The 21,717-nt window shown below is 51.8% G+C and overlaps 8 protein-coding genes across 8 annotated transcripts; 3 read left to right on the forward strand and 5 right to left on the reverse strand.

Moving 5' to 3' along the window:
- The first annotated feature begins 714 nt into the window (after window positions 1-714).
- On the forward strand, window positions 715-2,580 carry EDD37DRAFT_442847 (lactate 2-monooxygenase). Its single transcript, XM_062812779.1, has 6 exons — window positions 715-890; window positions 943-1,047; window positions 1,101-1,522; window positions 1,575-1,846; window positions 1,909-2,166; window positions 2,231-2,580. Exons 1-6 carry the CDS (start codon window positions 794-796, stop codon window positions 2,394-2,396), a joined length of 1,320 nt encoding a protein of 439 aa, XP_062669760.1. The 5' UTR covers window positions 715-793; the 3' UTR covers window positions 2,397-2,580.
- Window positions 2,581-2,797: 217 nt separating this feature from the next.
- Window positions 2,798-4,376, reverse strand: EDD37DRAFT_650955 (mitogen-activated protein kinase; the record flags this gene model as incomplete). Its single annotated transcript, XM_062818304.1, has 3 exons — window positions 2,798-3,300; window positions 3,353-3,644; window positions 3,693-4,376. 3 exons carry the CDS (start codon window positions 4,374-4,376, stop codon window positions 2,798-2,800), a joined length of 1,479 nt encoding a protein of 492 aa, XP_062669761.1.
- Window positions 4,377-6,094: 1,718 nt separating this feature from the next.
- On the reverse strand, window positions 6,095-7,255 carry EDD37DRAFT_682143 (uncharacterized protein; the record flags this gene model as incomplete). Its single annotated transcript, XM_062819784.1, has 2 exons — window positions 6,095-6,816; window positions 6,865-7,255. 2 exons carry the CDS (start codon window positions 7,253-7,255, stop codon window positions 6,113-6,115), a joined length of 1,095 nt encoding a protein of 364 aa, XP_062669762.1. The 3' UTR covers window positions 6,095-6,112.
- Window positions 7,256-7,914: 659 nt separating this feature from the next.
- EDD37DRAFT_442933 (S-glutathione dehydrogenase) lies at window positions 7,915-9,654 on the reverse strand. Its single transcript, XM_062812780.1, has 5 exons — window positions 9,235-9,654; window positions 8,511-9,185; window positions 8,312-8,415; window positions 8,205-8,256; window positions 7,915-8,153 (listed from the first exon to the last, which is right to left on the reverse strand). Exons 1-5 carry the CDS (start codon window positions 9,369-9,371, stop codon window positions 8,051-8,053), a joined length of 1,071 nt encoding a protein of 356 aa, XP_062669763.1. The 5' UTR covers window positions 9,372-9,654; the 3' UTR covers window positions 7,915-8,050.
- A 453-nt stretch (window positions 9,655-10,107) lies between these two features.
- On the reverse strand, window positions 10,108-10,502 carry EDD37DRAFT_565546 (peptidylprolyl isomerase; the record flags this gene model as incomplete). The annotated part of the gene is made up of 2 exons (XM_062814057.1): window positions 10,108-10,386; window positions 10,449-10,502. The coding sequence occupies 2 exons, from the start codon at window positions 10,500-10,502 to the stop codon at window positions 10,108-10,110; spliced, it is 333 nt and encodes a 110-aa protein (XP_062669764.1).
- Window positions 10,503-11,020: 518 nt separating this feature from the next.
- On the reverse strand, window positions 11,021-12,870 carry EDD37DRAFT_442940 (uncharacterized protein). The gene has a single exon (XM_062812781.1). The coding sequence runs from the start codon at window positions 12,746-12,748 to the stop codon at window positions 11,375-11,377; it is 1,374 nt and encodes a 457-aa protein (XP_062669765.1). The 5' UTR covers window positions 12,749-12,870; the 3' UTR covers window positions 11,021-11,374.
- Window positions 12,869-15,567, forward strand: EDD37DRAFT_632837 (molybdopterin biosynthesis protein MoeB). The gene is made up of 5 exons (XM_062816752.1): window positions 12,869-13,027; window positions 13,072-13,186; window positions 13,236-13,394; window positions 13,451-13,950; window positions 13,998-15,567. Exons 1-5 carry the CDS (start codon window positions 12,915-12,917, stop codon window positions 15,232-15,234), a joined length of 2,124 nt encoding a protein of 707 aa, XP_062669766.1. The 5' UTR covers window positions 12,869-12,914; the 3' UTR covers window positions 15,235-15,567.
- A 659-nt stretch (window positions 15,568-16,226) lies between these two features.
- On the forward strand, window positions 16,227-19,983 carry EDD37DRAFT_650961 (protein-serine/threonine kinase; the record flags this gene model as incomplete). Its single annotated transcript, XM_062818305.1, has 6 exons — window positions 16,227-16,254; window positions 16,371-16,563; window positions 16,613-19,554; window positions 19,604-19,705; window positions 19,758-19,775; window positions 19,832-19,983. The coding sequence occupies 6 exons, from the start codon at window positions 16,227-16,229 to the stop codon at window positions 19,981-19,983; spliced, it is 3,435 nt and encodes a 1,144-aa protein (XP_062669767.1).
- Between the last annotated feature and the right edge of the window lie 1,734 nt (window positions 19,984-21,717).

Here is a 21,717-nt window from a genome sequence, read left to right on the forward strand (position 1 = left end):
TTAGGACGCTCCTGCAGACTGTGCTCCTCCCCTGTGGGCGAGTCTGGGGCCGAAAGGCCGTCCCTCGTTTCATGTTCTTTTCCGTGGATTTCGACATCGGAATCATCATCGTAGTCGGACCACTCGTCTTGCAGGACTCGGTACGGAGGCATTCTAAGGCTTTAGGGAAGGGAGGACCCGGCGCGAGCTGTCTAGCCTCGACTTGTGTCAACAACGACAGCAGGCTTATGAAAGGGCATGACGCATGGCAGGAAGAGTATGAACAACACCGGCAGAGAGTTGAGCACACATGAACGAGCAAGAGTCGAAAAATATTACACAAGTTGTTTCGGTCGTGGGGGAAAGCGCGTCTCTGCGGAGTGAGAGCCTTGTCCACCATTTACGCGCAGCCTTGCGCGTCAGGGCGATCATTAGGTAATAGGCGGCAAGGGGTCTCAATGCCAATTCCAACGGGCCGTGGTTTAGTTAAGAGCATCCATTGAACCTGATAAGATATCCGGCCGCCGCAATTCGTGCCACTGATCTTCCACTTCCGTAACTTATTTCGTACAACCCAAATCTACATCATCAACGTGGTGGAAACGTCATGGCAACTGCCGAACACGGCTCCTTCGGCTAAATATGTCATGGCTTGATCTTAACGAGTAGAGAAGTAATGATGACAGTCACCAGGGTGAGGCTTCTTACAACAATATTAGGATGAGCTTTCGTGATTTCTTTCTGTTCCTGAAAAACGCACTTGGTAGGGTTGATACTTTCTTTTCTGGCGTTTCACCTTGAGGCATTCGTCAAAATGAGTGACCCCAGAATCCCCAAGTTGTACCACAGGACGACGCCGCATTGGCAGCAGGAACAACGCAACGCGTTCTGGGAGCTCAATGAAAACAAGCGTGAGGATTAGCTGCACTACTCCACTGGAAAGCCATATTGACCCTCCCACAGACCCGCCATTTAACACCAGACCAGACAAGCTCGAAGCTCATGCCGAAGAATCACTATCAGTAAATGGTCGGTTGTATGCACAATCGAACGCCGGCCAAGGATGGAGTATGGGTTCATTCATCACTTCGCGAAGCAACTATAGACTGACAGTCTTGGAGCACACCTCGGCAACAGACAAGCCTTCTATAGGCACCGATTGATCCCTCACCAATTGGTCGATGTGAATGAACGAGACACAACCACCACTCTCTTCGGGCACAAGGTCTCGGCACCCATTGGCTTCGCCCCCGTCGGCATCAACAAGATTTATCATCCCAAAGGCGAGCTCCCCGTGGCGAAAGTTGCCGGTGAATTGAGGTTGCCATATGGATTGAGCACAGCTGGCTCCTGCACCATTGAGGACGTCGCCGCCTCGAACGATGCTGGAAGAGAGTCAGACGCAGCCGTCAAGGTTGAGGGGGCAGATAATGACTCGCCCGTCCGCTTCTTCCAGCTGTACCTGCCACACGATGACGATTTGGCTATTTCACTCCTCAAGCGAGCTGTGGCTTCTGGCTTTACAGCATGCATCCTGACAACGGTGAGTAACCAAGCGGACAGCAGCGAGCAGAGACTGAGACGATGTGGTCTAGGACACATGGCAACTCGGCTGGCGCCACGACGACATCACCACCTCCAACTACGCCTTCTACCGTGGAATCGGAGCCGACATGGGCCTAGTCGACCCAGTGTTCCAGAAACGCCTTGCGGAGGAAGGCGTCGATCCCAAGAAAGATCCCGAAAAGGCCGCGGCCATGTGGATTGACAATGTGTGGCACGGTCGTGCATTTTCGTGGGAAAAGATGCCCTGGCTCATCAAGACCTGGAAGGAACTGAGCGGTGGAAAGCCATTCTGCATCAAAGGGTTGGTCAAACCGCAATTTCGCTGCACAAGACCTCCATGCCTGACCTTTTTCTCTCTTGCAGTATCCAATCCGTTCACGATGCACAAAAATGTGTCGATCTAGGCTGTGACGGTATCGTGGTGTCCAACCATGCCGGTCGTCAAGTCGACGGCGCCATTGCCAGTCTCGACGCGCTTGAGAATATCGTCAACGCCGGGATTGGTGAGAAGCTGACTGTCATGTTCGACTCGGGTGTTCGCGGCGCATCAGATGTCATCAAAGCGCTTTGTCTTGGAGCGAAGTTTGTCTGGGTAGGCAGAATGTGGATTTACGGCCTCAGGTGAGTATTCCAACTTGGTGCTACCATATCTACCCAGTCGCTGGAGCTTACGTCAATCGTGCAGTATCATGGGCGAAGAAGGCGTCCGCCACGTCATGAAAAGTCTTCTTGCCGAGTTCGACATCTCCATGCTCACAGCTGGCTTCAGAAACATTGGAGAAATGACTCGAGACAGACTGGAGAGCTACCCGAAGAGTTACACCCTGATTGCAGAGAAGTCGAAGCTCTAGAGTATAGAAAGGACGACTTAGAGAGGTTTTAAAGGCCATGGGATAAAATCGATGGTGTTGTGTTTGCTCTCGTTAATCAGCCTGCTACCTGCATGTCTTATCCAGAAGACCATGAAAATCGCTTTCCTCTCGAAGGGGTATTATAATCATGGTCCTATTCTGACCAGGTAGTATTCCAAGCCAAGCACATCCAACCACATACAGGCGCCGTTCGACTGGCCCCATTTCGTAGCCGGTTCTGTATGTCGCAGTCTCGGGAGAATATATAAAAGTCGACCAGATTCCACGGAAATAGATCGCCTGATAATGAGGGCGCTCCTCCGCCTACACACGCCTTATCAGATCGTTTTCATTGCCCAACACACATCATGGTAAGTGCTTTCCCAATCCGTCCACATAAATCATTCATCTTTCCAATCCCAGACCTGCCTGAGAAACGTCGACATGCTGACCTTCTTGGCCTTCATTTCCACCATCCACGGATGTTCCAGCATCCGCCAGGGCGTCGCCCTTCTGCCTGGCTCCTTCTCCAAACAACACTCAATAAAGTATTTGAACATGTCGCTCCATTTGATGCCATTGTCGGGCTCATCCTTCAGTTTCGGTATGGGTTGTGCAACAATATAGGTGAGTAGGTCGATAAGCCCGGCTCGAGGCTGCATCTCGGTACCGTCGGCTGGGAAGGGAAAGCGGTGTTGAGCCACTTCAAGTAGCGTCACACCCAGTGACCATACGTCGGAGGTGATGGTGTAAGATTGCCCCTGTATTCGCTCTGGGGCCATGTAGTATGAGGTGCCGATGAAGGTGTTCGCATCACCTTTCGTTCCGAACTCTCCAGAAACCCCAAAGTCACACAGTTTGACCTGCCCGTTGCGGCAAAGCAGGATATTAGAGGGTTTGATGTCTGGAAATGTCAATGTTCTGCCCAATAGTTTATAGCGCTGTGACAGGCTTACCTCTGTGGATGATCTTGCGGCCATTGAGATAGGTGAGACCGTGCAGAACGCCTTCAGCAATCTTTCCAAGCACTTTTTCACCTGTTCGACCTCCAAGCTTCTTCACCTCGCGGTACACGCTGTCCAAACTCCCGCCTTCGCAAAACTCCATTGCTATCGATATCGTGCTCGACGACTTGTCCATGAAGGCACCGTAATATTGGCAGATGTATTCTGATGTGCAATTCTTGTTGAATTTCAGCTCTCGTAGGATTTGCTTCTTGACGTCGGGGTCTGGGCTGGTCGTGATGATCTGCCCGGCGATTAGGATTGAACGTTTGAGAAACATGATCGGCCATACCTTGAGCGCGAATATCGTCTTACCACCTTCCAGCATGCACCTCGTTACGGCACCGCCAGCGCCCTCTCCTAGCGAGCCAAGCTCAATGATTTTCTTCTGTTCGCTTGCTGCTCCCCAGCCTTCATCATCCAGATCTTCAACATCGAGCGGTCTTCCCTTCTCGATGCTGAGTGCCTCAAAGTCAATGGACAGTCCGCCCATACTCGATTCTCTTTCCATAGACGCTCCGCCTATGCTTGCTTCGGAATAGATCGAGCTAATCGCCGAGGACGGGTCTGGGGTGCCGCCTTGCCTGCCTTGCATAGCGAATGACAAGGCAGAGTATGTGGATGAAGATGCAGAACCTGGAACACTGGCAGCATGAAAGCTGTCTCCTCTGGGCCTGGTCCCGACATCGTTGCCGGTGACTGCGCTTATATTTAGTGGTTGTATTTGTGGTCTTAGATTTGTGCCTCCTTCTTGAACCGAACCTAGACTTCCCATAGGCGTTGCAAGGGATAATTTAGGTGGACCCTTTGTCGCTAAGTTGAACCGTGGTATCTCACTCACTGCTTCCGGCTCGCCAGTGACTGGTCGGGCATTGGGCGAGGGAGGTATTCCTAATGTCAGGCGAGGGGTCCGGCTACCGCTTTGGCTACGACCACCAGGGACAGGAGGTCGCAGAAGCGGCACCGGGGACGACATATTCGAGGGGTTGACCGAAATCGATGGAGCAGGAGAGGACAATGGAAGCAGGATCCCTCAGGCACTGATGCCGAGCCTGATCAGGTTTGGAAAGGAGGCGCTTGCAGATTTGAGGTCGATGGAATTTGTCCTGGGCCAATGTAAGTCGCGTCGAGGCTCAATCTCGATTATTGCACCGGCGTGCAGTCAACGTTCAAGGCAGATTCGCCTCGCCGGCTGCCTCGAGATGGGTCGCTCTCTGACTCGAGTGTGTGTGCAGGAGGTTCGAAGAGAGAATGTGAAGGTGTACGGTGTGAAAGGCTCAGATGATTTCTGACTTGACCATGAGGACGACGTCAAGGCGTTGTCCGCACGGGGCCTTTGATCTGCGATCGGCGGCTATTTGAAACGCCAGCAATTCTTTTGGGGCTGGAACCGCATACGACAAGCCACCAAACAGAATTACCAGGTTTGGTTTTCTCTCGCAGCCGTGCAATCCGCAAATGAAGAAACGATGCTTTACTTTGAGTAACGCAGATGAGAAGAGTGGGCGATGTAGCTTAGTCGTCTACAGATGATGTTTGAGGTGCGTCCTCTATCCGGCACTACTAACTTAGGTATCTGATTTCCATCTGACACAGAGGGTCCCGCTTGTCACTGACAGTCTTTCATGGTTGTGAGCGGCGAGGTCCACCTTTCCTTCCAGCCCTATAGACGAGATGAACTCTTGCGCCCTTGGTAGCACTTGGTAAGGCTCCCACGACTTGTCGGGCTAATCAAACAGGGGATGCAGAAGCCCAAAGCGGAGGTGAAGTGGCCTGCGTACTCTCCCCCTCTTCAAATGAGGTCCGAGATCAGCGGTAGGAGCCTATGGCGGAGAAAGCCTGTGTGACGGACCTGAACCTTTGCGGCCTTCACATACCGCCCGTTTGCTGCTGACTTGGTCTTCTCCACCTGTCAGAGGCAGCCAACATGCGGTGAACCGGGGTCGAACTGCGGCCGAATGGGGCACTCGGGCTGACTACGGCATACGCAACGTGCTACACAGGACCATGGGAAGTCGGAGTTCATGCAAAAACTTTCACATACTGGACACTGAAAAAGTGTGATTGATGGGCTCAGTGAGGTTTCTCATTTGACAGATACAGTAGGAGAGGTCCGCTTGTCCTCTGGTCTGTTGCGCCCTTTTGAGGCCGGAGCAACTGTCTGCAATGTTCTGCCTTTGCCTGCCCAAGCCGTGCCAGGTGCCAGGCCATGGCCACTTCATGCTTTCAGGCGACCTCTCGCCAGTACCCACCCAGCTTACTTTTGCTCCTGCGATACCAATCTCCATCGCTTCGAAATCATTTTTTCGTGTAGTTGAACCGAGTGACGTGGGCGAAATTCGTGTCTGTTGTCATGGCACAGGTTGGCCAAGGGATTGTGAGAGATCGATTCTGGGAGTGTCGGGGTTTGCATTAGAGAAGGATTGAGGTCGTTGCATACAAGCTCATGTCATCATTCGTCAACTCGCATTCCTGGCGAGAAGTAAAAGAAAAAAGGTATCATAGCTTCGTCAAGTCGCTTTGCGCAAGACACGGTCTATCGATCCGACGCCAAAGAGAAACAATGCCATATGCTTTTCGCGTGTCATTCATTTCGGGACGAGTGCAGAAGGAAAGTGGTGTTGAAGGAGTGTGGATGTCGGAGCATAGTCGTGTGGAAGCTGTAAATCGAGGATAGGAGACTGACGTTCAAGGATGGATCGTCTCTCAGACTTATTCTGAGGAGACTTGTTGTCTGCGTCCCTTCTCGGCTTCCAAGTTCTCGTACAAGAGGTACAGGGCTCTCTCGTTGGCGCTGGCACTTCCCATGATGGTGAACATTCTCTCCCCAGTCTCGTCATGCGGTGCTTTCGCAATCGAGATTCTGGCTCCTGAGGTCTTCCGGATTTCGCTGATCTTGGAGCCTCCTCTTCCGATTATGCAGCCGACCATATCGGCAGGAATGCTAATGTTCTGAGTCTGGACTTCTTCTCCATCCTCGGTGACCATGGGGATACCGCCACTACGTGGTGCATCGGTGTTGCGGTTGTTGAAACTGCGCGCTTCGCTGAAGTCAGCGCCGTTGCCAGTCCGATTATATGTTCGACCTCCAGCGAAGGTGTTGGCCGGCAATCCGCCCCCACCAACGGCAGGAGGCAAAGGTCCCGAACCAACTTGCACTCGAACAGCAGGATTGTACAGCACGGTCCCAGTGCCACGTTGCCAGTCATCGACAAGGCACTTTCCAATTTCCCAGACGGCCTTGTCAATGCCCTCAGGTGTACCTTGGACTTCGACGATACGCTCAGTGGATTGAGGCAACATTTCCTTTTGTGCGACCATGCGTACACCGGAGGCGTCTTGGATGTGCTTGATCTTCAATCCTTGCCGACCAATAATGGTGCCCATCTGGTTGTGAGAGATCAAGAGACGGATTGCTGGCGAGCATTAGTGGCAGACATAGGACGGATGTTGTAGAAGCTTACGGTGAGTGCCATTGTTCTGGACAACACCTCCCATGCCCATCTGGGGCGCACCCTCAAGAAGACCTTTGGCCACGAGAGCGTAGGCCTTTGCAATGCCGGAGAGGGGTCCAGTCACGGTCAAGACACGATCATGGACACCCTGCACGACCTTGCTAACTCCAGCTTTGACACCAGTCTCTTCTCGTAGATCGGCCACATTCTTTCCAGCCTTACCAATGATGACACCAGCTTCTTTGGTGGAAACAATGGCTCTGAGAGTCAATTGGGACTGCGCGTACTCTTCCTCGGTCTTTGGCTGCTCATTTTCGCGGTCGCCCACATTGAGTTGGTTGATCGATTCGGTCAAGCCATCATCGACGTGATTTGCAACTGGAGATTCGGCGGAAGCCATGAGGAAGATGTCACGGTAGGTACAAGTTTGGAGTTGTCCGTACGTGAAGAGGTGCGCGGAGGTTCGAGAGTCTGGTCAAAGTGCGGTGCAGAAGTATCTGGCAAGGTGACCAGATTGACTGGTGGAGGCAAGGGTGTGGGGAGTGATGAAAGTGAGGAGGGGTAGGTTGTTTAGGTTGAGTGCGAGTTGAGAATGCCGTAGGGCTCGGCGAGGGGAGGAGAACGCGAAAGGTGAAAGGTGAAAGATCGAAGGGATGAGGGTGGTGTTGAGTGTTCGCGAGAGTATGGAGGAGGGAAGAGGATGGAGGATGGAGGATGGAGGATGGAGGATTTCGACGTCGTTTTTGGAAACAAACGAAAGTGCTGGGCTAAGGTCGAGGAAAGCCCTTAAAATTGGAGGGCAGGGACCGCGAGTTCTGAACTTCTAGGTACGTACTGAGTTTTTGGAGGCTAGGGCTGGCCAACCAGAAGACAGCCACCAAGCAGCTCTCAACTTCTCTTCCCCTCATTTGTGCCAAGCTTGAAACGAGACGTGACAGAGAGGAGCACTGGCATCTTTGTGCACAACTCACGCACTGTTGCCCTCATGATTCGTGTAAGTCATGAAATTGCTACATCAACATGGCATACATGATTCAGGGCGTATAGCTTGCAGCTCGTCCACGCATGCTGCACTACCTCTGGGAGTATGACATGGAGAACCTCTCTTCAAAAGGCCCACCAAATGATGAACTTGACCATGCGGCCCAGATCTTGAATCTCTATGTTCCAGGATCTCCCAAGCTGGTCCATACCCTCACTTGTCTGCCTCAAAGACCACTTTCTGCACTTTCATATTGTTGAACTCTTCATACCATTTGGGGGCTTCCGACATTGGTTTGATGTTATCCGCCATGAAACTGACAAACGATTAGCATTCCTTCCATCAAATTCTTCAGACGAGGGTTTACTTCAGCTGATGCTGTTTCTTCGCCAGCATTTCCAGAGCCGGCTCGAAAAGACCTGTGCGGATTGATGGTTAGCCAGACAACCCAGCCAGTGTGTGAGTGTCACATACTTCGAACGGGACATCTACCCATTTGGATCCTCAAATTCTTTCCATATGCTTGGTTCCCAGTCCATGGGATTTCTCCATTGTGTACGCCGACACTGGAGATATTACTACAAATCGTCAGAAAGTTGTGTCGGTAAAACCTGGGACAAACCGAAAGACTCGTGTTTCAATGGTACAGTCTTCCGCGAAGAAGAGCACTTACCCCCATGGCCTCAGCAATTCGAATCCCATTTTCAGCGCGTCGCTGTGACCCACCAGCTCCATCACGGTATCGGCGCCTCTGCCATCCGTGAGCTCTAGTACTCGCTTCTTGAGACCCTCAAGGTCCGTTTGATAGTTCCAGGGCTCGGCTCCAAGATCTTTCGCCTGTTCCAATCGTGACGGCACCCCGTCAATGGCAAGCAAAGCTTTGGGTTTGTACTCGAGGGCGTTCACAAGCGCGCACAATCCGACAGGACCGCAGCCTATCAGAAGCACTACGCTTTGAGATATGGTCTGCTCATCGAACCCGCGAAATGCATTTGCTGCGGCAAAATATCCAGTCGGGAAGATGTCGGCCATGAGCACCAGCTTGTTCTCCTCGATGTTGGCCGGCGCCTTCACCACTGTGCTGTCTGCCGAAGGGATTCGGCAATACTCGGCTTGTCCTCCATCAAGGCCAGACGATCCGAACAATTGACTTTTTGCGCATCGAGACGAGAATCCTCCTTTGCAGTAAAAACACTCTCCACAACTGGTCGTGAAAGGAGTCACTATTTTGTCTCCCTTTGTAACAGTCTTGACATCGGATCCAGTCTCTACCACCTCACCTGTGAACTCATGACCCATAATGAATCCTGTTCCGGATGCCTGGTGACCACGGTACACGTGGAGCTCGCTTCCAAGTGTCAGTCATTGAAATCTGCCACCAGAAATGATCTACAAACCTTCCACAAAGTGCCGTGTATCTCACTTTGACGATGATGTCCTGAGGATCCTGTATCTTGGGGACAGGTCTTTGCTCGACTGCGACCTGCAACTTTCCCTTGAACACAACTGCTTGCATGGTATCTTTGGATGCCATCTTGTATCGATATGCTATTGTCGTTTTGCTAATGCAGGGAAGATCCAGATGGATGCCAGAAGAGGGATTATTACACAAAGTCCTGCTCACCTTGTGACTAGTGGAGTCTGTAACAGCAGAAAAGAAAGCAGACCACGGGGACTACTCAGGCTCATATGGAAATTGACTTTGTATTCCATGACCTGGGGAGCTCCTCCGATCGGAGCATTGACTCCGTATTTTGCCAGTTTAGTTGGAGCTAGCACCGAGTTGGGGCCACGGCAATATGCGCCACTGACGGTCGATATCAAAATGCAATAGACAGTGAGTGATTCCTGACAAACAACCGCCTCATATACTGCGACGCTTGCCCGTCGACCTCGCTTCGGCCGGAAATAATGTCGATGGATGAGTACGAGAAATGAGGCTCTGGAAGGTCCGAAGGTGGGCAGTCGGAAGAGTGGTCGATCGCTAGTGGCCCCGTTCCTTGCCTCGGGCTATCAGGTGAGGATAACGCGGAATGCGACAACTTCTGTTCTTGTCTCACTGCCGTTGTCAATTTGTAGCAAGGTCGCTGGTGTGCTTTGATGCCATGTACCTTGATCTATCGAACCCGTGTTCGCCGAAAAATACCATTAAATACGCCGACCGTGCAACCCAAAAGATGTGTCCATGCCGAATTACCCCCAAAAAGACAATTATGCCTAGTACCCCGCGCAGATGATGCTTTGAATTGCTGGCATCGTCGTCGGCCACATCAGGTCACCGTACAAAGCAGCTCAGACTCCAGGATGTACTTCCCTTCCTTGTACTTCTCGCTAGCCTCATATGCCTTGTCATATTTCCAGCCGACCGTCTCGTCGCACTGTTTGCACTTGATGTCTCTTACGATATGCCTGCCAGTGGTCATGTTCCGTTCCATCGCTTCTGCTTGTTTGATGTTTACGACCGTGGAGAACAGGAAGGCTTTGCCATGCTGTCCCCGAAAATTCCGAGATATGATGTCGTCGAAATCGGCCAAGTGCGTCTTACAGTTCTGTAAGAGTAATCATCCGTCAGTAAAGTGTTCGGAAGACGAATTGCAACATGATGTCTTACCTTGCATCCAAAGATCTTGGCCGAGTTCAAGTAGACATTATACGCGAGTCCCATCTCGTTCTGTCAATTCTTTGGCCCTCAGGCTTGTGATGCGGAAGACCAGGAAATCCGCACCTCAGCCTGAAGCCGCAGTCGATCCTGCGAGGCTTGGCCGTGAAAGGTCTCGCTACTTCTGTGGCACTGCTCTTTCGACGAAAGAATTGCTCGTTCCTCTTTGACTGTGAGAATGTTGTATCGGTCAACGGTATATGACACGCTCGGTAGGACGGCAGGGGGAGTTTCCAGAGGATAGTCGTTGGGGGATGGGGATGTCAAGTGACGTTCTCCTTGAGCACGCTCACCGGCTGTTCATGTGAGAGTAGCAGATGATATCACAGTAGCAGATGATATGACTTTCAGCTTGACGAAGAATATACTGGTGAGAGATGCGTATTAATGGCAAGGGGTGGGACTGTGTTGAACAGCGATAAGTACCAGGCCAGATGGGGTGTAAGTAGAATGCCTCTTCGTCGGCAACACCCCAGGCGCCGGCGGAGCGGCGATCTGCGCTTATTTTTGGCGCCCCCGCTTAAGGATCTCTTTACGAGTACTCCGTACTGGCATATGCTTCATGAACCACACATACCACTTCCTGTACGGTACCTTATCTACCCAGGTACCTTGGTAGGCGTTGCGCTTGCCCATATGTATCGATGGGTTCGAGAAGCATCGCCTTACAGGATTCCGTATATCTCCCGGAGCTAAACCCGGATGTCACTTGTCATCGGAGGTCAAAGGCAATGTCTGGCACGCAAAATTGGCGATCGCGACCAAGGTTTGGCCACCACCGAGCTGGGCACATGGAAAGAGACATCTGCTGTGGGTATCGCATCAACATCGGTACAGGACCGGCCAAGACTCGGGAACGTTTGGGAGAACTCTTGTATTCATCGATGACCAAGCAGGCCGTTAGACGAGTACCAGAAATCATAGCAGTCCTTGTGGCCCCAATGCTCGCTCCAGAACTCCCCAAACAGATCGTCGACATCTACGTCGACGTCCGTGACTCTCTCGCTCCTCTTCAGTCCACAGAGTGCGCATTGCTTGGACGACTCGGTGGAACCGGGGTATTTCAGTGTCTTCAACACGGTAGAGGCGGGGATCTTTATGCGATGGGGCGGCAGCCCAGCTCGAGCAATGATGCTGTTGAACTCATGAAGACGCAGATCCCAGTCACGTATCATCTCTTTACAGTCGCGCTCCTCCTTTGCACTCTCACTCTTGTTGGCTGACGCCAATTTCATCCCTCCACTCTTACCTGCTTGGCTTATTCTCATGCTTTGGGACAAAAGGTTGTCTCGTCTCCACCGTAGAGTCCTTCCAGCAACGAGTCGACAGGCTGTCCTAAACACTATCAGTATCTTCGCAGCCAAATTCGGCTTGGACACTGTTGTATCGAGGTTGCTCTCGTGGAGAGATTTGAAGACATCAGAAAGCAGTTGTAGAAGTGAGGACGGTGGAGGGACATTCGTTGGTCGTTCGTGATGGGATGTGGAACTTGGCAAGGACAAGCTGAGTGATTGAGTTGCTTTTTTCAAGGCTGTTGAAGGCTTCTCGGATGAATCTGTGGCACTCGTCACGGGCTGACCGTCTTCAAAAGGCTCCCACACATCTTCCTCTTCGTTCCTGCTCTTGATGGGGTGCGCCGGAGCTTTTCCAGGTCGTCTGAACCCAGTTGGACCGTGTTGTGGCTCCATCTGAGGTTGGCTGTCTTCGACTTCTCCCCAGTCTTCTTCCCAACTGGCATCAATCTCCGCCACTTCATTCGTCGCGACAGGGTTCGAAGGAGGTACATTTCTCTGAACTTTCAATGCCCTACTTCCAGGAAGGGCTCCATCTGAGTTTGAAGCATGTTGCACATAGCTATCGGTGTCCAACAAGTGTGTAAGAGGGCCTGCAGTCCTAAAAGCTTTGTCGGTGGGGTGCTGCTGATGCGTGTTGGTGACTGTTTGAGTCGTTTGAGGTCCGGGTTCATTCAAATCTTCTACCGCTTGGAAATCACCAAAATCGTCGTCCAACTCTGGCTCTTCGGCATCGAACAGCACGTCGCTTCCACTGGCATCTTTTTGCCAAAGTGGTGATCCATGTTTTGTGAACCCAGGCTTTGAGGGAGTCACCCAGGGTTGTGTGACTGGTCGATACTCCAGTTGCTCGTTTGGAACATCGTTTCCTCCGCCTCCGACAGATGTAGAATGAGCCGCGTCTGTGGAGAGGCGCCCATCACCACTGTCCAGAAAAGCTGCATAGAGGTCGGCGGACATCGTCTGATGAAAGCATGATCAATAAGGCCAGTCTTGCGAGCGTTTCCTCGAGATGGTGGTGATAGTTGATGGTTCATACACTGGAGTATTATTATCTCGGAGCGGGATGTTGACGTCGCCATTGTTTATTCCCCGCCAAGAGCCACGACGTCCAACTTCAAGTTGCATGTTACCACTGATCCTCATCCGGAGTTATAGATTTGAACATCGTACATTTGATGTCCATCTCATCGCTGCTGGTCCCTTTGCAACTGTCATGCGGACATTCGAAGAAAACCAGTAAGACTTAAGCATGTGTTAGAAACCCAGGCTCACCAAGTTAGGCGGCGCTGGTCATCTTTGTTCAGCACCTCAATTGGGGTCGACTTGCGGCAAGCATTGAGAGATGGCGAAGGCTTTGACCCCTGCGAGGACGGACTGCGCTCGGTTTGCTGGAAGGTTGGTTTTTCCTTCTACTCATTGGAAGTCACGGTTGCCAAACGGATAGGCTTTCCTCCTCTACGGTCCTCTCAGCCAGAGGTCTTGGCCAAAGAAACTGGCCGAGTCTCGATCGGCGTACGTCTCCTTGCGAAACCACTTCTTGCGCTTCATAGAGCATCCCAACGATATTCACTCATCGGCGGACCCTCTGGCAGATGACGAAGCGGTGCGTCCTTGTCTTCTTTGTACTGCTTAACGAGTCTGACGTCTGACGAAGCAAAGTCTCCCTGGTCGACACTACGGCAAGATGAGGAAGCCAGAGAAGAGATCTTTCAGGATGTAACGCGGTGCATGCAGGACAACTACTTCTTCCGAGAGCCTGCTACACAGAAGCAGTTGTTGGACATTCTATTCATTTATGCCAAGCTAAATCCCGACGTTGGGTATCGGCAAGGTATGCACGAGCTGTTAGCTCCAATCTTATGGGTGGCTCAGCAGGATGCTGTGGATGCTCTCAGTGTGCCAGATACAAGCAAAAGTGCCGAGGGAGTCGACTTTATGCTTGAGGTGCTGGATGCCAGGAACGTGGAACATGATGCCTTCAGTCTCTTTTGTGCATTGATGCAGACTGCAAAAGCCTTCTACGAGATTGGTGAAAGCAGGGACTCGTCACCAATCATCGAAAGGAGCAAGAGGATCCACGACGGCATCCTCGCGTCCATTGACCCCGAGCTGGCTCTTCACATGAACGTCATCGGCATCCTCCCTCAGATATATTCTATGTGAGTAAATCGGCTTCAGATTATGTCCTTCTACTTATGTATTGCAGTCGCTGGATCCGACTCCTGTTCGGACGAGAGTTCGAATTCCAAGACGTGCTGCGGATCTGGGATCTCTTGTTTGCTGAGAACTTGAGGCCGGAGATCATCGACTTGACTTGCGTTGCGATGCTTTTGCGTTGTCGCTGGTCATTGATTGAAGCAGACTATACGACAGCCATTACTTCTTTGACTCATTATACCGTACCTGGTCCCTCCGAGCCTCGCTCCCTGGTCAAAGATGCTATCTTTCTCGGCAGGAATCAAAATACCGAGGCCGGGGCCACAGTCATACAGCATTATACAGGCAGACGTCCGAAGCAAAGCGATGCTCCAAACAGCCGTAGCTCTTCGGCCGCCCGGACAACAAGAACTCAACACCGACATTCGCCTAGTGCCTCTCCAGGCAGGTTGGCCGCCTCTCAAAAGCAGCTTGAAGGGTTGTTTCAGGAGGTGACAGGAGGCTTACAAAAGCGGACGGAAGGGTGGAACGTTTCAAAGGCTGTCCGAAGTGCTGTGGGCGAGGTTCGTCGTGGGATGAACAATTATCAAACATCGCAGGCCAGGCAAGCAATCAAGGACCCATTGGACACTGGCCAAGTGGAGGAAACAACGCAGACTCTTCAACGAAAGCTACAACAGCTCCAAGATCGCAATGCATTGCTTGCAAAATTGCTCGAGGACGCCGTGGATTCGTTGAGGTCGGTCAAATTGACTAGCAAGGAAGATGCGGACGCGACTGAGAACAATCTCAATATCTCCCTGGCTAAGATACAGTTTGTCTCGGTATACCTGTCTGACCCGGAGATCCCGATCCCGAACGAAGAACACGTACAGCCTTCAGAGGACGCTGCGATGGTCCAAGGGTCCGCTGAGGAGCAGTCGGAAGCGTCTGCGGAACCTGAAGCCCAGCACCAGGGGACGGTGGTCACGTTGCCAGTTCGGACGACCCAAGCATCGGGAAAAGCCGAGACTGCTTCAACGTCAGAGAAAGACGATAGGGAAACACACAAAGGGCCATCGCGGCCGTCGCTGATGGACGCATCATTTTCCTTCATGCTTGGGGAGAACAGACATCGTTCGAGTTTCGTCAGTTCTGCTGGCCCTTTGCCAGAGCAGAGGAGGGACAGCTCGTCAAGAGGCGGACCCAAGCAAACACTAGCGGACGCAAAGACGCAGCAAGCTCGCAACAGTTCCAAGGGCGAAGATGATAGTTTCACTTTGACCAAACTACAAGGTGCAAAATGAGGAAGTCCGATACTGCGCTTGGTAAGGCCAAGGAGACGGGTTTGGCCGCGGCAAGCTTTGCAGACATCTTCTGGGCTTGAGCTGGGCGCAAAGGCTCCGATCATTATTCGTCTCGGTCAAATGGAGATGGAGACGGAGACGGAGATGGAGATATTCTATGCACGACAGAGAGTTCGGATGAGGATTCGTTATGGAGCGAATTTGTAGTGATATAGCACTTGAAGCGGTGCGGGGAGCAAATGATAGCAATCCTGCAAGCAGTCGCGCAGGTTCATTTGATCTCGGTGAGAAACCGATCACTCTAGCTAAAGTCTAACAACGTCGGCTTTTGAAGATCGGTACCTCTTAAACGTTGGGAAATTTACCGACTTTTTCTTTCTCCAGCGCTGAGGGCAGTCTGGCCTGCGCGCTGCCTTCATGGGTCTATGATTAATGGGAGCCAGTCCCATTCGCCTGTAGGTTCTGCATACTCCAAATGATATGTACCTAGGTGGACTATGAGGAGGTACAGTATCATCAAGTACCAGATCTGTGAGTAATAAGGGACGTGAGCTAGGGTTCTCCGCACCACTGCGCGTACCACATGCAACGCCTAGTGAGCCTGTTCAGAGTTTGGTTGGACCGGACTGGCAGCTCTCCAACAGAGAAAGCAAATCGCGAACCGACTTACAAGGGTTACCGCACAAGCGAAGCCACAGCCCACACCCACCAGCCGCAGCCAGCCAAATCGATCGCTATGTTCTCTCTGCCTTTACCTAGTTGATTCTGCTCGTCACAACCTACTTGCTGGCTTGCTGAGCCTTTCAATTAGCCCGTCATCGACCTTATTGCTGCTTGCTTCGAGCAAGGTATAGCCCAAATTCCTCTACGTTCAGCAGCAAAGCCACTTGCTGCCACGGACTCTGTCGATTGAACGATGTCTCTGGGTCTCACATCATCGTGACAATTAGAACGGAGCGGCCGCCCATAGTATCTCTCAAGTGGCATTCAGCATGCCACGAGATGGCCAAAATAACAATGGTACGCCAGACTACTGACCTCAGGATTCATACGAGGGCGCCCTACTTCGGCCGAGGAGCTGCTTCTGCAATTCACTCCTCTCATATTTCATACATGCAAACTGACCCTGTCCCAAGGAAATAATTACACCCCGCCATTATCGCCCCTCCTCAAGTCGAATACCCTGGACGTTCAGACACTGCGAATACCAAAGGTCAAAAGCACCTCAAACCTGCTACCCTCCGGCCACAATGGATCACCTTCCAACAATCACCGGACGCGGTTCTCGTTCGACTCTGGCACGACCCAGGAAATGAACAATCTGAAAAGGTGTGTCTGTTACAATTGATCCCAACGTCGGCGACCTGACCGAACGTAGGGCTGCTCACGGTGACCACGAACATGGATTGGGAAGATCAGGTCTCCGAAGAATCCGACGACAGGGTCCTTCAATACGAACTCCTACTTTCGCGTTCGATGACGGGGAATTTGTTGCTTCACCTCTTCAGCATTCCAAGACTGTCCCCATCTCCGGGTCCTCTTCACGATCTGTCTCCGCCAGCTATCTGCTCAGTGGTCCCTCCTCGCCAGTACTAGAAGACCTGCACCGCTTTCCCTCCGAATCGCTCCACTCGTACTCCTTTGCGAAACAATCGGAAGACTTTCTTCACAGCAGGCAGAATATTCTACAAAAGTCGGTGGACTTTGTAAGAGATCGATCACAATGGGCTGCCAACCCAGCTCTGGCAGAAGCGCAAGCCCGAGTCAGTGGCAACATTGAGATTCAGGGAATGATGGATTTGCTGAAAAAGGCCAACATTATAACGATCGATACAAATGACAGCAACTCACGAGCAGTGGGTGCTGGACCTTTGACGGGTCCAGCTCACCACGACGGGCGCAACATATTCGAGAAAAGCTTCAGTCAAGAACTTGACCAAGCTCAAAAAGAGGCTGGGCGGGACTACGCCGAGGATGCGAAGACGCGGCGAAAGTACTCATTGGAGGACGAAGAGTCCTTCCGAGAACCAGACCTGGAAATGCGGATACCTCCCACAAGGGCTGATTCAATGAGCGCTGCACGACGGACAGGCCTCAGACGAACCTACACAGACATCAACTCTGTTTCGTTGCAACAGAAACTCATCGAGGCGCTCGCACAGCCATATTCGACCAAGGAAAGCTCTTATGCATATACCGCCGCCAGCAGCATACCGGCAACGCCAGTCATCCCAAGTTCGTCCAATGTTCACAGCCACAGCAGCAAGTGGTCGCCTACACACCAGGCAGTATTTCGTACTGAAGCCGACGCGCCTTGGACTATCTTGGCTGCAAATGATTTGGCATGCCTCATCTTCGGAATCCAGCGAGCTGAAGTCCGATCGTTGAGTATTCTTGGCATCATTCAGGAAGAGAGAAGACAATGGCTGGAGGCAAGATTGTCCCGAAATGACGAGACTGCAGAAGAACATCATCCTGCACCATCTCAGAATGGAGCTGGGAGTACTAGAAGTGCCAGCGCGTCGCTGATTGGCTCCAGAAGTGGTATTACAGCTAGACTGCTTAGTAAAGCTCCCTCTAGAGCTAACAAGTCTTCAGAAAAAGCAAAGACGGCAGACGGTTCAGGTGGCTACAATCGCCCAAAACCGCTGAACCATCCGTCCACCAAATCAAGGGGCGTCCTCCTCTGTGGTGATATCGTGCCAATACAGAAACGAGATGGCACGAAAGGCGCTGCAAGTTTTTGGGTCATGGAAAAAAGGGGTGGTCTGATCTGGGTTGCCGAAGAGATTGCTGAGGATGTCGCATACCTCGATATTGATGTCCTCGGCAAGGTCAAGGGCTCCCATGGCGATGTGCGGGCCATCTGGGGCCAAAGCATTGCCGACGGTACACCCCTCCAGTCTCTCCTCCCCAAGTTTCCTGTGGATGCTTTTGATTCCTATGACAGGCACCGCGTGGATTATTTCGCGGCGCGTACTATTGATTATGTCAACGTGCCGACGACTGTCGAGAAATCCCCTTCTGAAAATCAGCTCCGCGTCTCCAGCTTGCCGCATATTGCTGGAGTCATGGTTTTAAATCCAGACCAGCTCAAAATCAGCAGCTCGAACAATATCTTCGCCGCTGCGTTGTTCGGGTGTGACAAGGCCCAAGGCATGCCATTCACGGATCTGATTCCTAGTTTCGGCGATATGCTGGATGTATTGTGCAGCGAGGATGGTGTCGAATTAGCCGATGGGATTGTTATTCCTGAGCACAGCTTTCGACGAGCCCGCGCGCTGCTTGCCCTTCGCGAAGGCAAGGAGAACCCCACCGACATATTCCTGCGGCCAAGCGGGCTTCCGGCGAAACATCGAGATGGCTCAGATATCATGGTCGATGTACAAATGCGGGTGGTCCGCAGCGAGTCTGTCTTTCCAATGTCCGACGAAGCCATCATCGAGGAGAAGGACGAAAATCAGGTTGAGTCGACTATTGCCGTGGCAGAGCTTGTCTATGCTGTCTGGATCATCTACTCGCGCAACATCCACTCCACGGGTATGGTGGGCGCGCAGGCTGGACATGAGAGTGTCACACGCCCTCTCTCACCACCTTCTCAGCCCGAGCCGCCACCGCATCTGCCTTCTCCGCCCCCAACTTCTTCACACAACTCGACGAAATCTTTTGATAGCCTTGAAATACCATTCGGCGCTGACCTTATGGATGATGAATCACTAGCCATGGAGGAACCCTTGGAGCATCCGCCGCCGCACACTCCATACATCCCTCACGAAAGGAAGACGATCGATGACTTCACGATCCTGGAAGAAATGGGCTCGGGAGCCTATGGCCAGGTGAAGTTAGCTCGATATAAGAAAGGTGAAGCCAGAAAGATGGTATTGAAATTTGTCACCAAAAAGCGCATCCTCGTCGACACTTGGACCAGAGATCGTCGACTTGGTACGGTTCCGTTGGAGATACACGTTCTCGATTATCTCCGACGTGATGGACTTCGCCATCCAAATATTGTGGAGATGATTGACTTCTTCGAGGACGACGTCAATTACTATATCGAAATGCTACCACATGGCATTCCGGGCATGGACCTGTTTGACTACATCGAACTCCGGACAAACATGACGGAAGCAGAAAGTCAAAACATCTTTCGACAAGTGGTCGATGCTATTCATCATCTGCATACAAAAGCCTTGGTGGTGCATCGTGACATCAAAGATGAAAATGTTGTCCTAGACGGTGAGGGGCGGATCAAGCTGATCGATTTCGGAAGCGCGGCATACATCAAGAACGGGCCTTTCAACGTTTTTGTTGGCACTATAGGTGAGCTTGTATCCTGGCCTCGGTAGGCTCCATCCTGACCATGGTTCAGATTATGCTGCGCCAGAGGTCCTACAAGGCAAACCGTATTGTGGAAAGGAGCAAGACGTCTGGGCTCTGGGAATATTGTTGTACACCATCGCCTACAAAGAGAGTAAGTGAGCATATTCCTGCGCTCGTGCAAATGACTGACGAGAGATGTTTAGATCCCTTCTACAACCTAGGTGCGTTCCTGACCAGCGAAGATCGTGTAATTAATAGCAATACTAATTTCTTGCAGACGAAATTCTCGAACATCCCCTGCGAGTTCCATATCTGTCTTTCTCCGAGGAGTGCCTTGACCTTATCCGGAAGATGTTGGACAGAGATGTGGAAAGACGGATCACCATCGAAGAAGTGCGAGACGACATCTGGCTCGAGGAAGAGTGCTAGAAAGCCAGGGACGACTTAGACCTCGATTCGATCACTTGCTTGACGACCTGATTTAAAAGCGACGAATATTACGCATTGAACGACAGATATGTCTTGCATTTACATGACAGACAGGCATATACAGACATTTGTGGTTCTGAACTACAGAGATGGTGAGATCTCGGTGTACGAGGTGCGGGCTGTGGATGTTGGAGTTGAACCGCTGGGACACTGGGGGACAGACGACCACTTGAGCCTTTTTGGAGTAGAGACCGGTGCTGAAACGGCGTCGACCACCAATTGGATCGGGATCGAGGCCGACGTCGCTGGTTCTTGGGGTCGAGTCTTCTCCCCACGGTCAGCTGTCCATCGATCTCGCCAGCCCAGATGAATGATGTGCCTGCAGACATGAGTAGACACCAAAATCGTGGACAAATCCACCTTGGACAGATGTCCCATTACACGTCCTCCACGACAAGAAGTCGCATAACATTGTTCGCATGGGTCTTGGTTATGATAAGAGAACGTGAGAAATACCTCCGGGAGGTTCTCGGTTCACAGACCTGCAAGCCCGAGCCTGGGCTAGGCCTCACTAGGGTCTTTAGGCTGTGGGGTTTGAGTTTCAGTTCGTTGATTCCGGGGTACTACTCTAGGTATTTCCGTCCTTCTGCATGTCAAACTACCGTACCTGTGCCGCCCATTCACGAAACAGTGAACGTCCACAAAGCCGACGGACTGAAGGCAGGTGGGACGTGCAAAAGGTGCAAGATCTTGTACCGCTAGAGCCTCCTGAGGATTGAGAGACGAGCAAAACACCTACGAGTAGTGTCTGGTCCTGATCGGCTAGACTCCGAGCGTGGAAGGCATGTTCGGCGGTGCTTCTGGAGCATTGCCCACTACAACTTAAATCCTCGGTATTTTGGCTTTGACGCCAACCTGGCTCCAATTCAAGGATACTTTGAACAAGAGTCACGTATTTGCCATCCCGGCCCCCGCCTGACGTTTAATAAACGTGATTGCTGCCTGAAGAGACCTGTCTCTTAAGATTGACTCTCAGCGAGATACCATTCACGAGTTTGGTCGAGCATTCTCAGATTGGCGATTTCGCAGCATGAAGCTGCAAAGCGACGTCATTCATGAAATGACAAGCGATCCCATACGGATAAGGATGTGCAGCAACAATATCCCAATCTGATTGCAAGTTGAGGGGAGCCGATACGCACCTCTACTCGGTGTTGGCATGGACGCGGAAGCCACTAAGCGCAAACGATACGGCATCTCGCAGATCGCGGAATAGGCCTGGACCTGGACATGTGCGTCAAAGACCCTGTTCCTTGTTATCACAAGTCCCACATCAGCTGGCCCCTCTTCTCACAGGCGATCAAGTCACCAGTGTCCGGCCACGAGACATGCATTCGCAACGGGACCGCTAGATGCTGGGCGGGCGGGTTGTGGGCATACACAGAACTCTTTCGACTTGAACTCTGTCCGACCACATGGTGGGATAATGAAGGGGTCTGGAAATCACAAATCAATCCACAGCGCAATGTCATTTTGGCTGCAGGAGAGAATTCATGACTTACGAAGTCTCGGAAAATGGGCTGCTAATGCAACGCCGACGCGAGTGCGTCTGCAAGCAGGGTCCGACGACAGTCCGTCAATGTTCTCCTACTGGCCACTATGAAACCATGGCTATAAGCACATGGTACCTTGGATGTGTATGGTGGACGGCCGCAAGGTCAGGCTGTCGCTTCA

The sequence above is a fragment of the Exophiala viscosa genome, assembly GCF_022695815.1.
Source record: "Exophiala viscosa unplaced genomic scaffold EDD37scaffold_6, whole genome shotgun sequence".
Taxonomy (NCBI): domain Eukaryota; kingdom Fungi; phylum Ascomycota; class Eurotiomycetes; order Chaetothyriales; family Herpotrichiellaceae; genus Exophiala; species Exophiala viscosa.

What these genes read in the sequence shown, in the direction of transcription:
- EDD37DRAFT_442847 (XM_062812779.1), top strand. Translation starts at nt 794, where the DNA reads ATGAGTGACCCCAGAATCCCCAAGTTGTACCACAGGACGACGCCGCAT. An exon ending in GAACGCCGGCCAAGGATGGA is followed by an intron (nt 1,048 to 1,100) that starts GTATGGGTTCAT and finishes ACAGTCTTGGAG; the next exon opens with CACACCTCGGCAACAGACAA. An exon ending in CAGCATGCATCCTGACAACG is followed by an intron (nt 1,523 to 1,574) that starts GTGAGTAACCAA and finishes GATGTGGTCTAG; the next exon opens with GACACATGGCAACTCGGCTG.
- EDD37DRAFT_442933 (XM_062812780.1), bottom strand. Translation starts at nt 9,371, where the DNA reads ATGGCATCCAAAGATACCATGCAAGCAGTTGTGTTCAAGGGAAAGTTG. An exon ending in TACACGGCACTTTGTGGAAG is followed by an intron (nt 9,186 to 9,234) that starts GTTTGTAGATCA and finishes GACACTTGGAAG; the next exon opens with CGAGCTCCACGTGTACCGTG. An exon ending in AAGAAACAGCATCAGCTGAA is followed by an intron (nt 8,154 to 8,204) that starts GTAAACCCTCGT and finishes ATCGTTTGTCAG; the next exon opens with TTTCATGGCGGATAACATCA.
- EDD37DRAFT_442940 (XM_062812781.1), bottom strand. Translation starts at nt 12,748, where the DNA reads ATGTCCGCCGACCTCTATGCAGCTTTTCTGGACAGTGGTGATGGGCGC.
- EDD37DRAFT_632837 (XM_062816752.1), top strand. Translation starts at nt 12,915, where the DNA reads ATGTTACCACTGATCCTCATCCGGAGTTATAGATTTGAACATCGTACA. An exon ending in CGGACATTCGAAGAAAACCA is followed by an intron (nt 13,028 to 13,071) that starts GTAAGACTTAAG and finishes TCACCAAGTTAG; the next exon opens with GCGGCGCTGGTCATCTTTGT. An exon ending in TGCGCTCGGTTTGCTGGAAG is followed by an intron (nt 13,187 to 13,235) that starts GTTGGTTTTTCC and finishes CCAAACGGATAG; the next exon opens with GCTTTCCTCCTCTACGGTCC.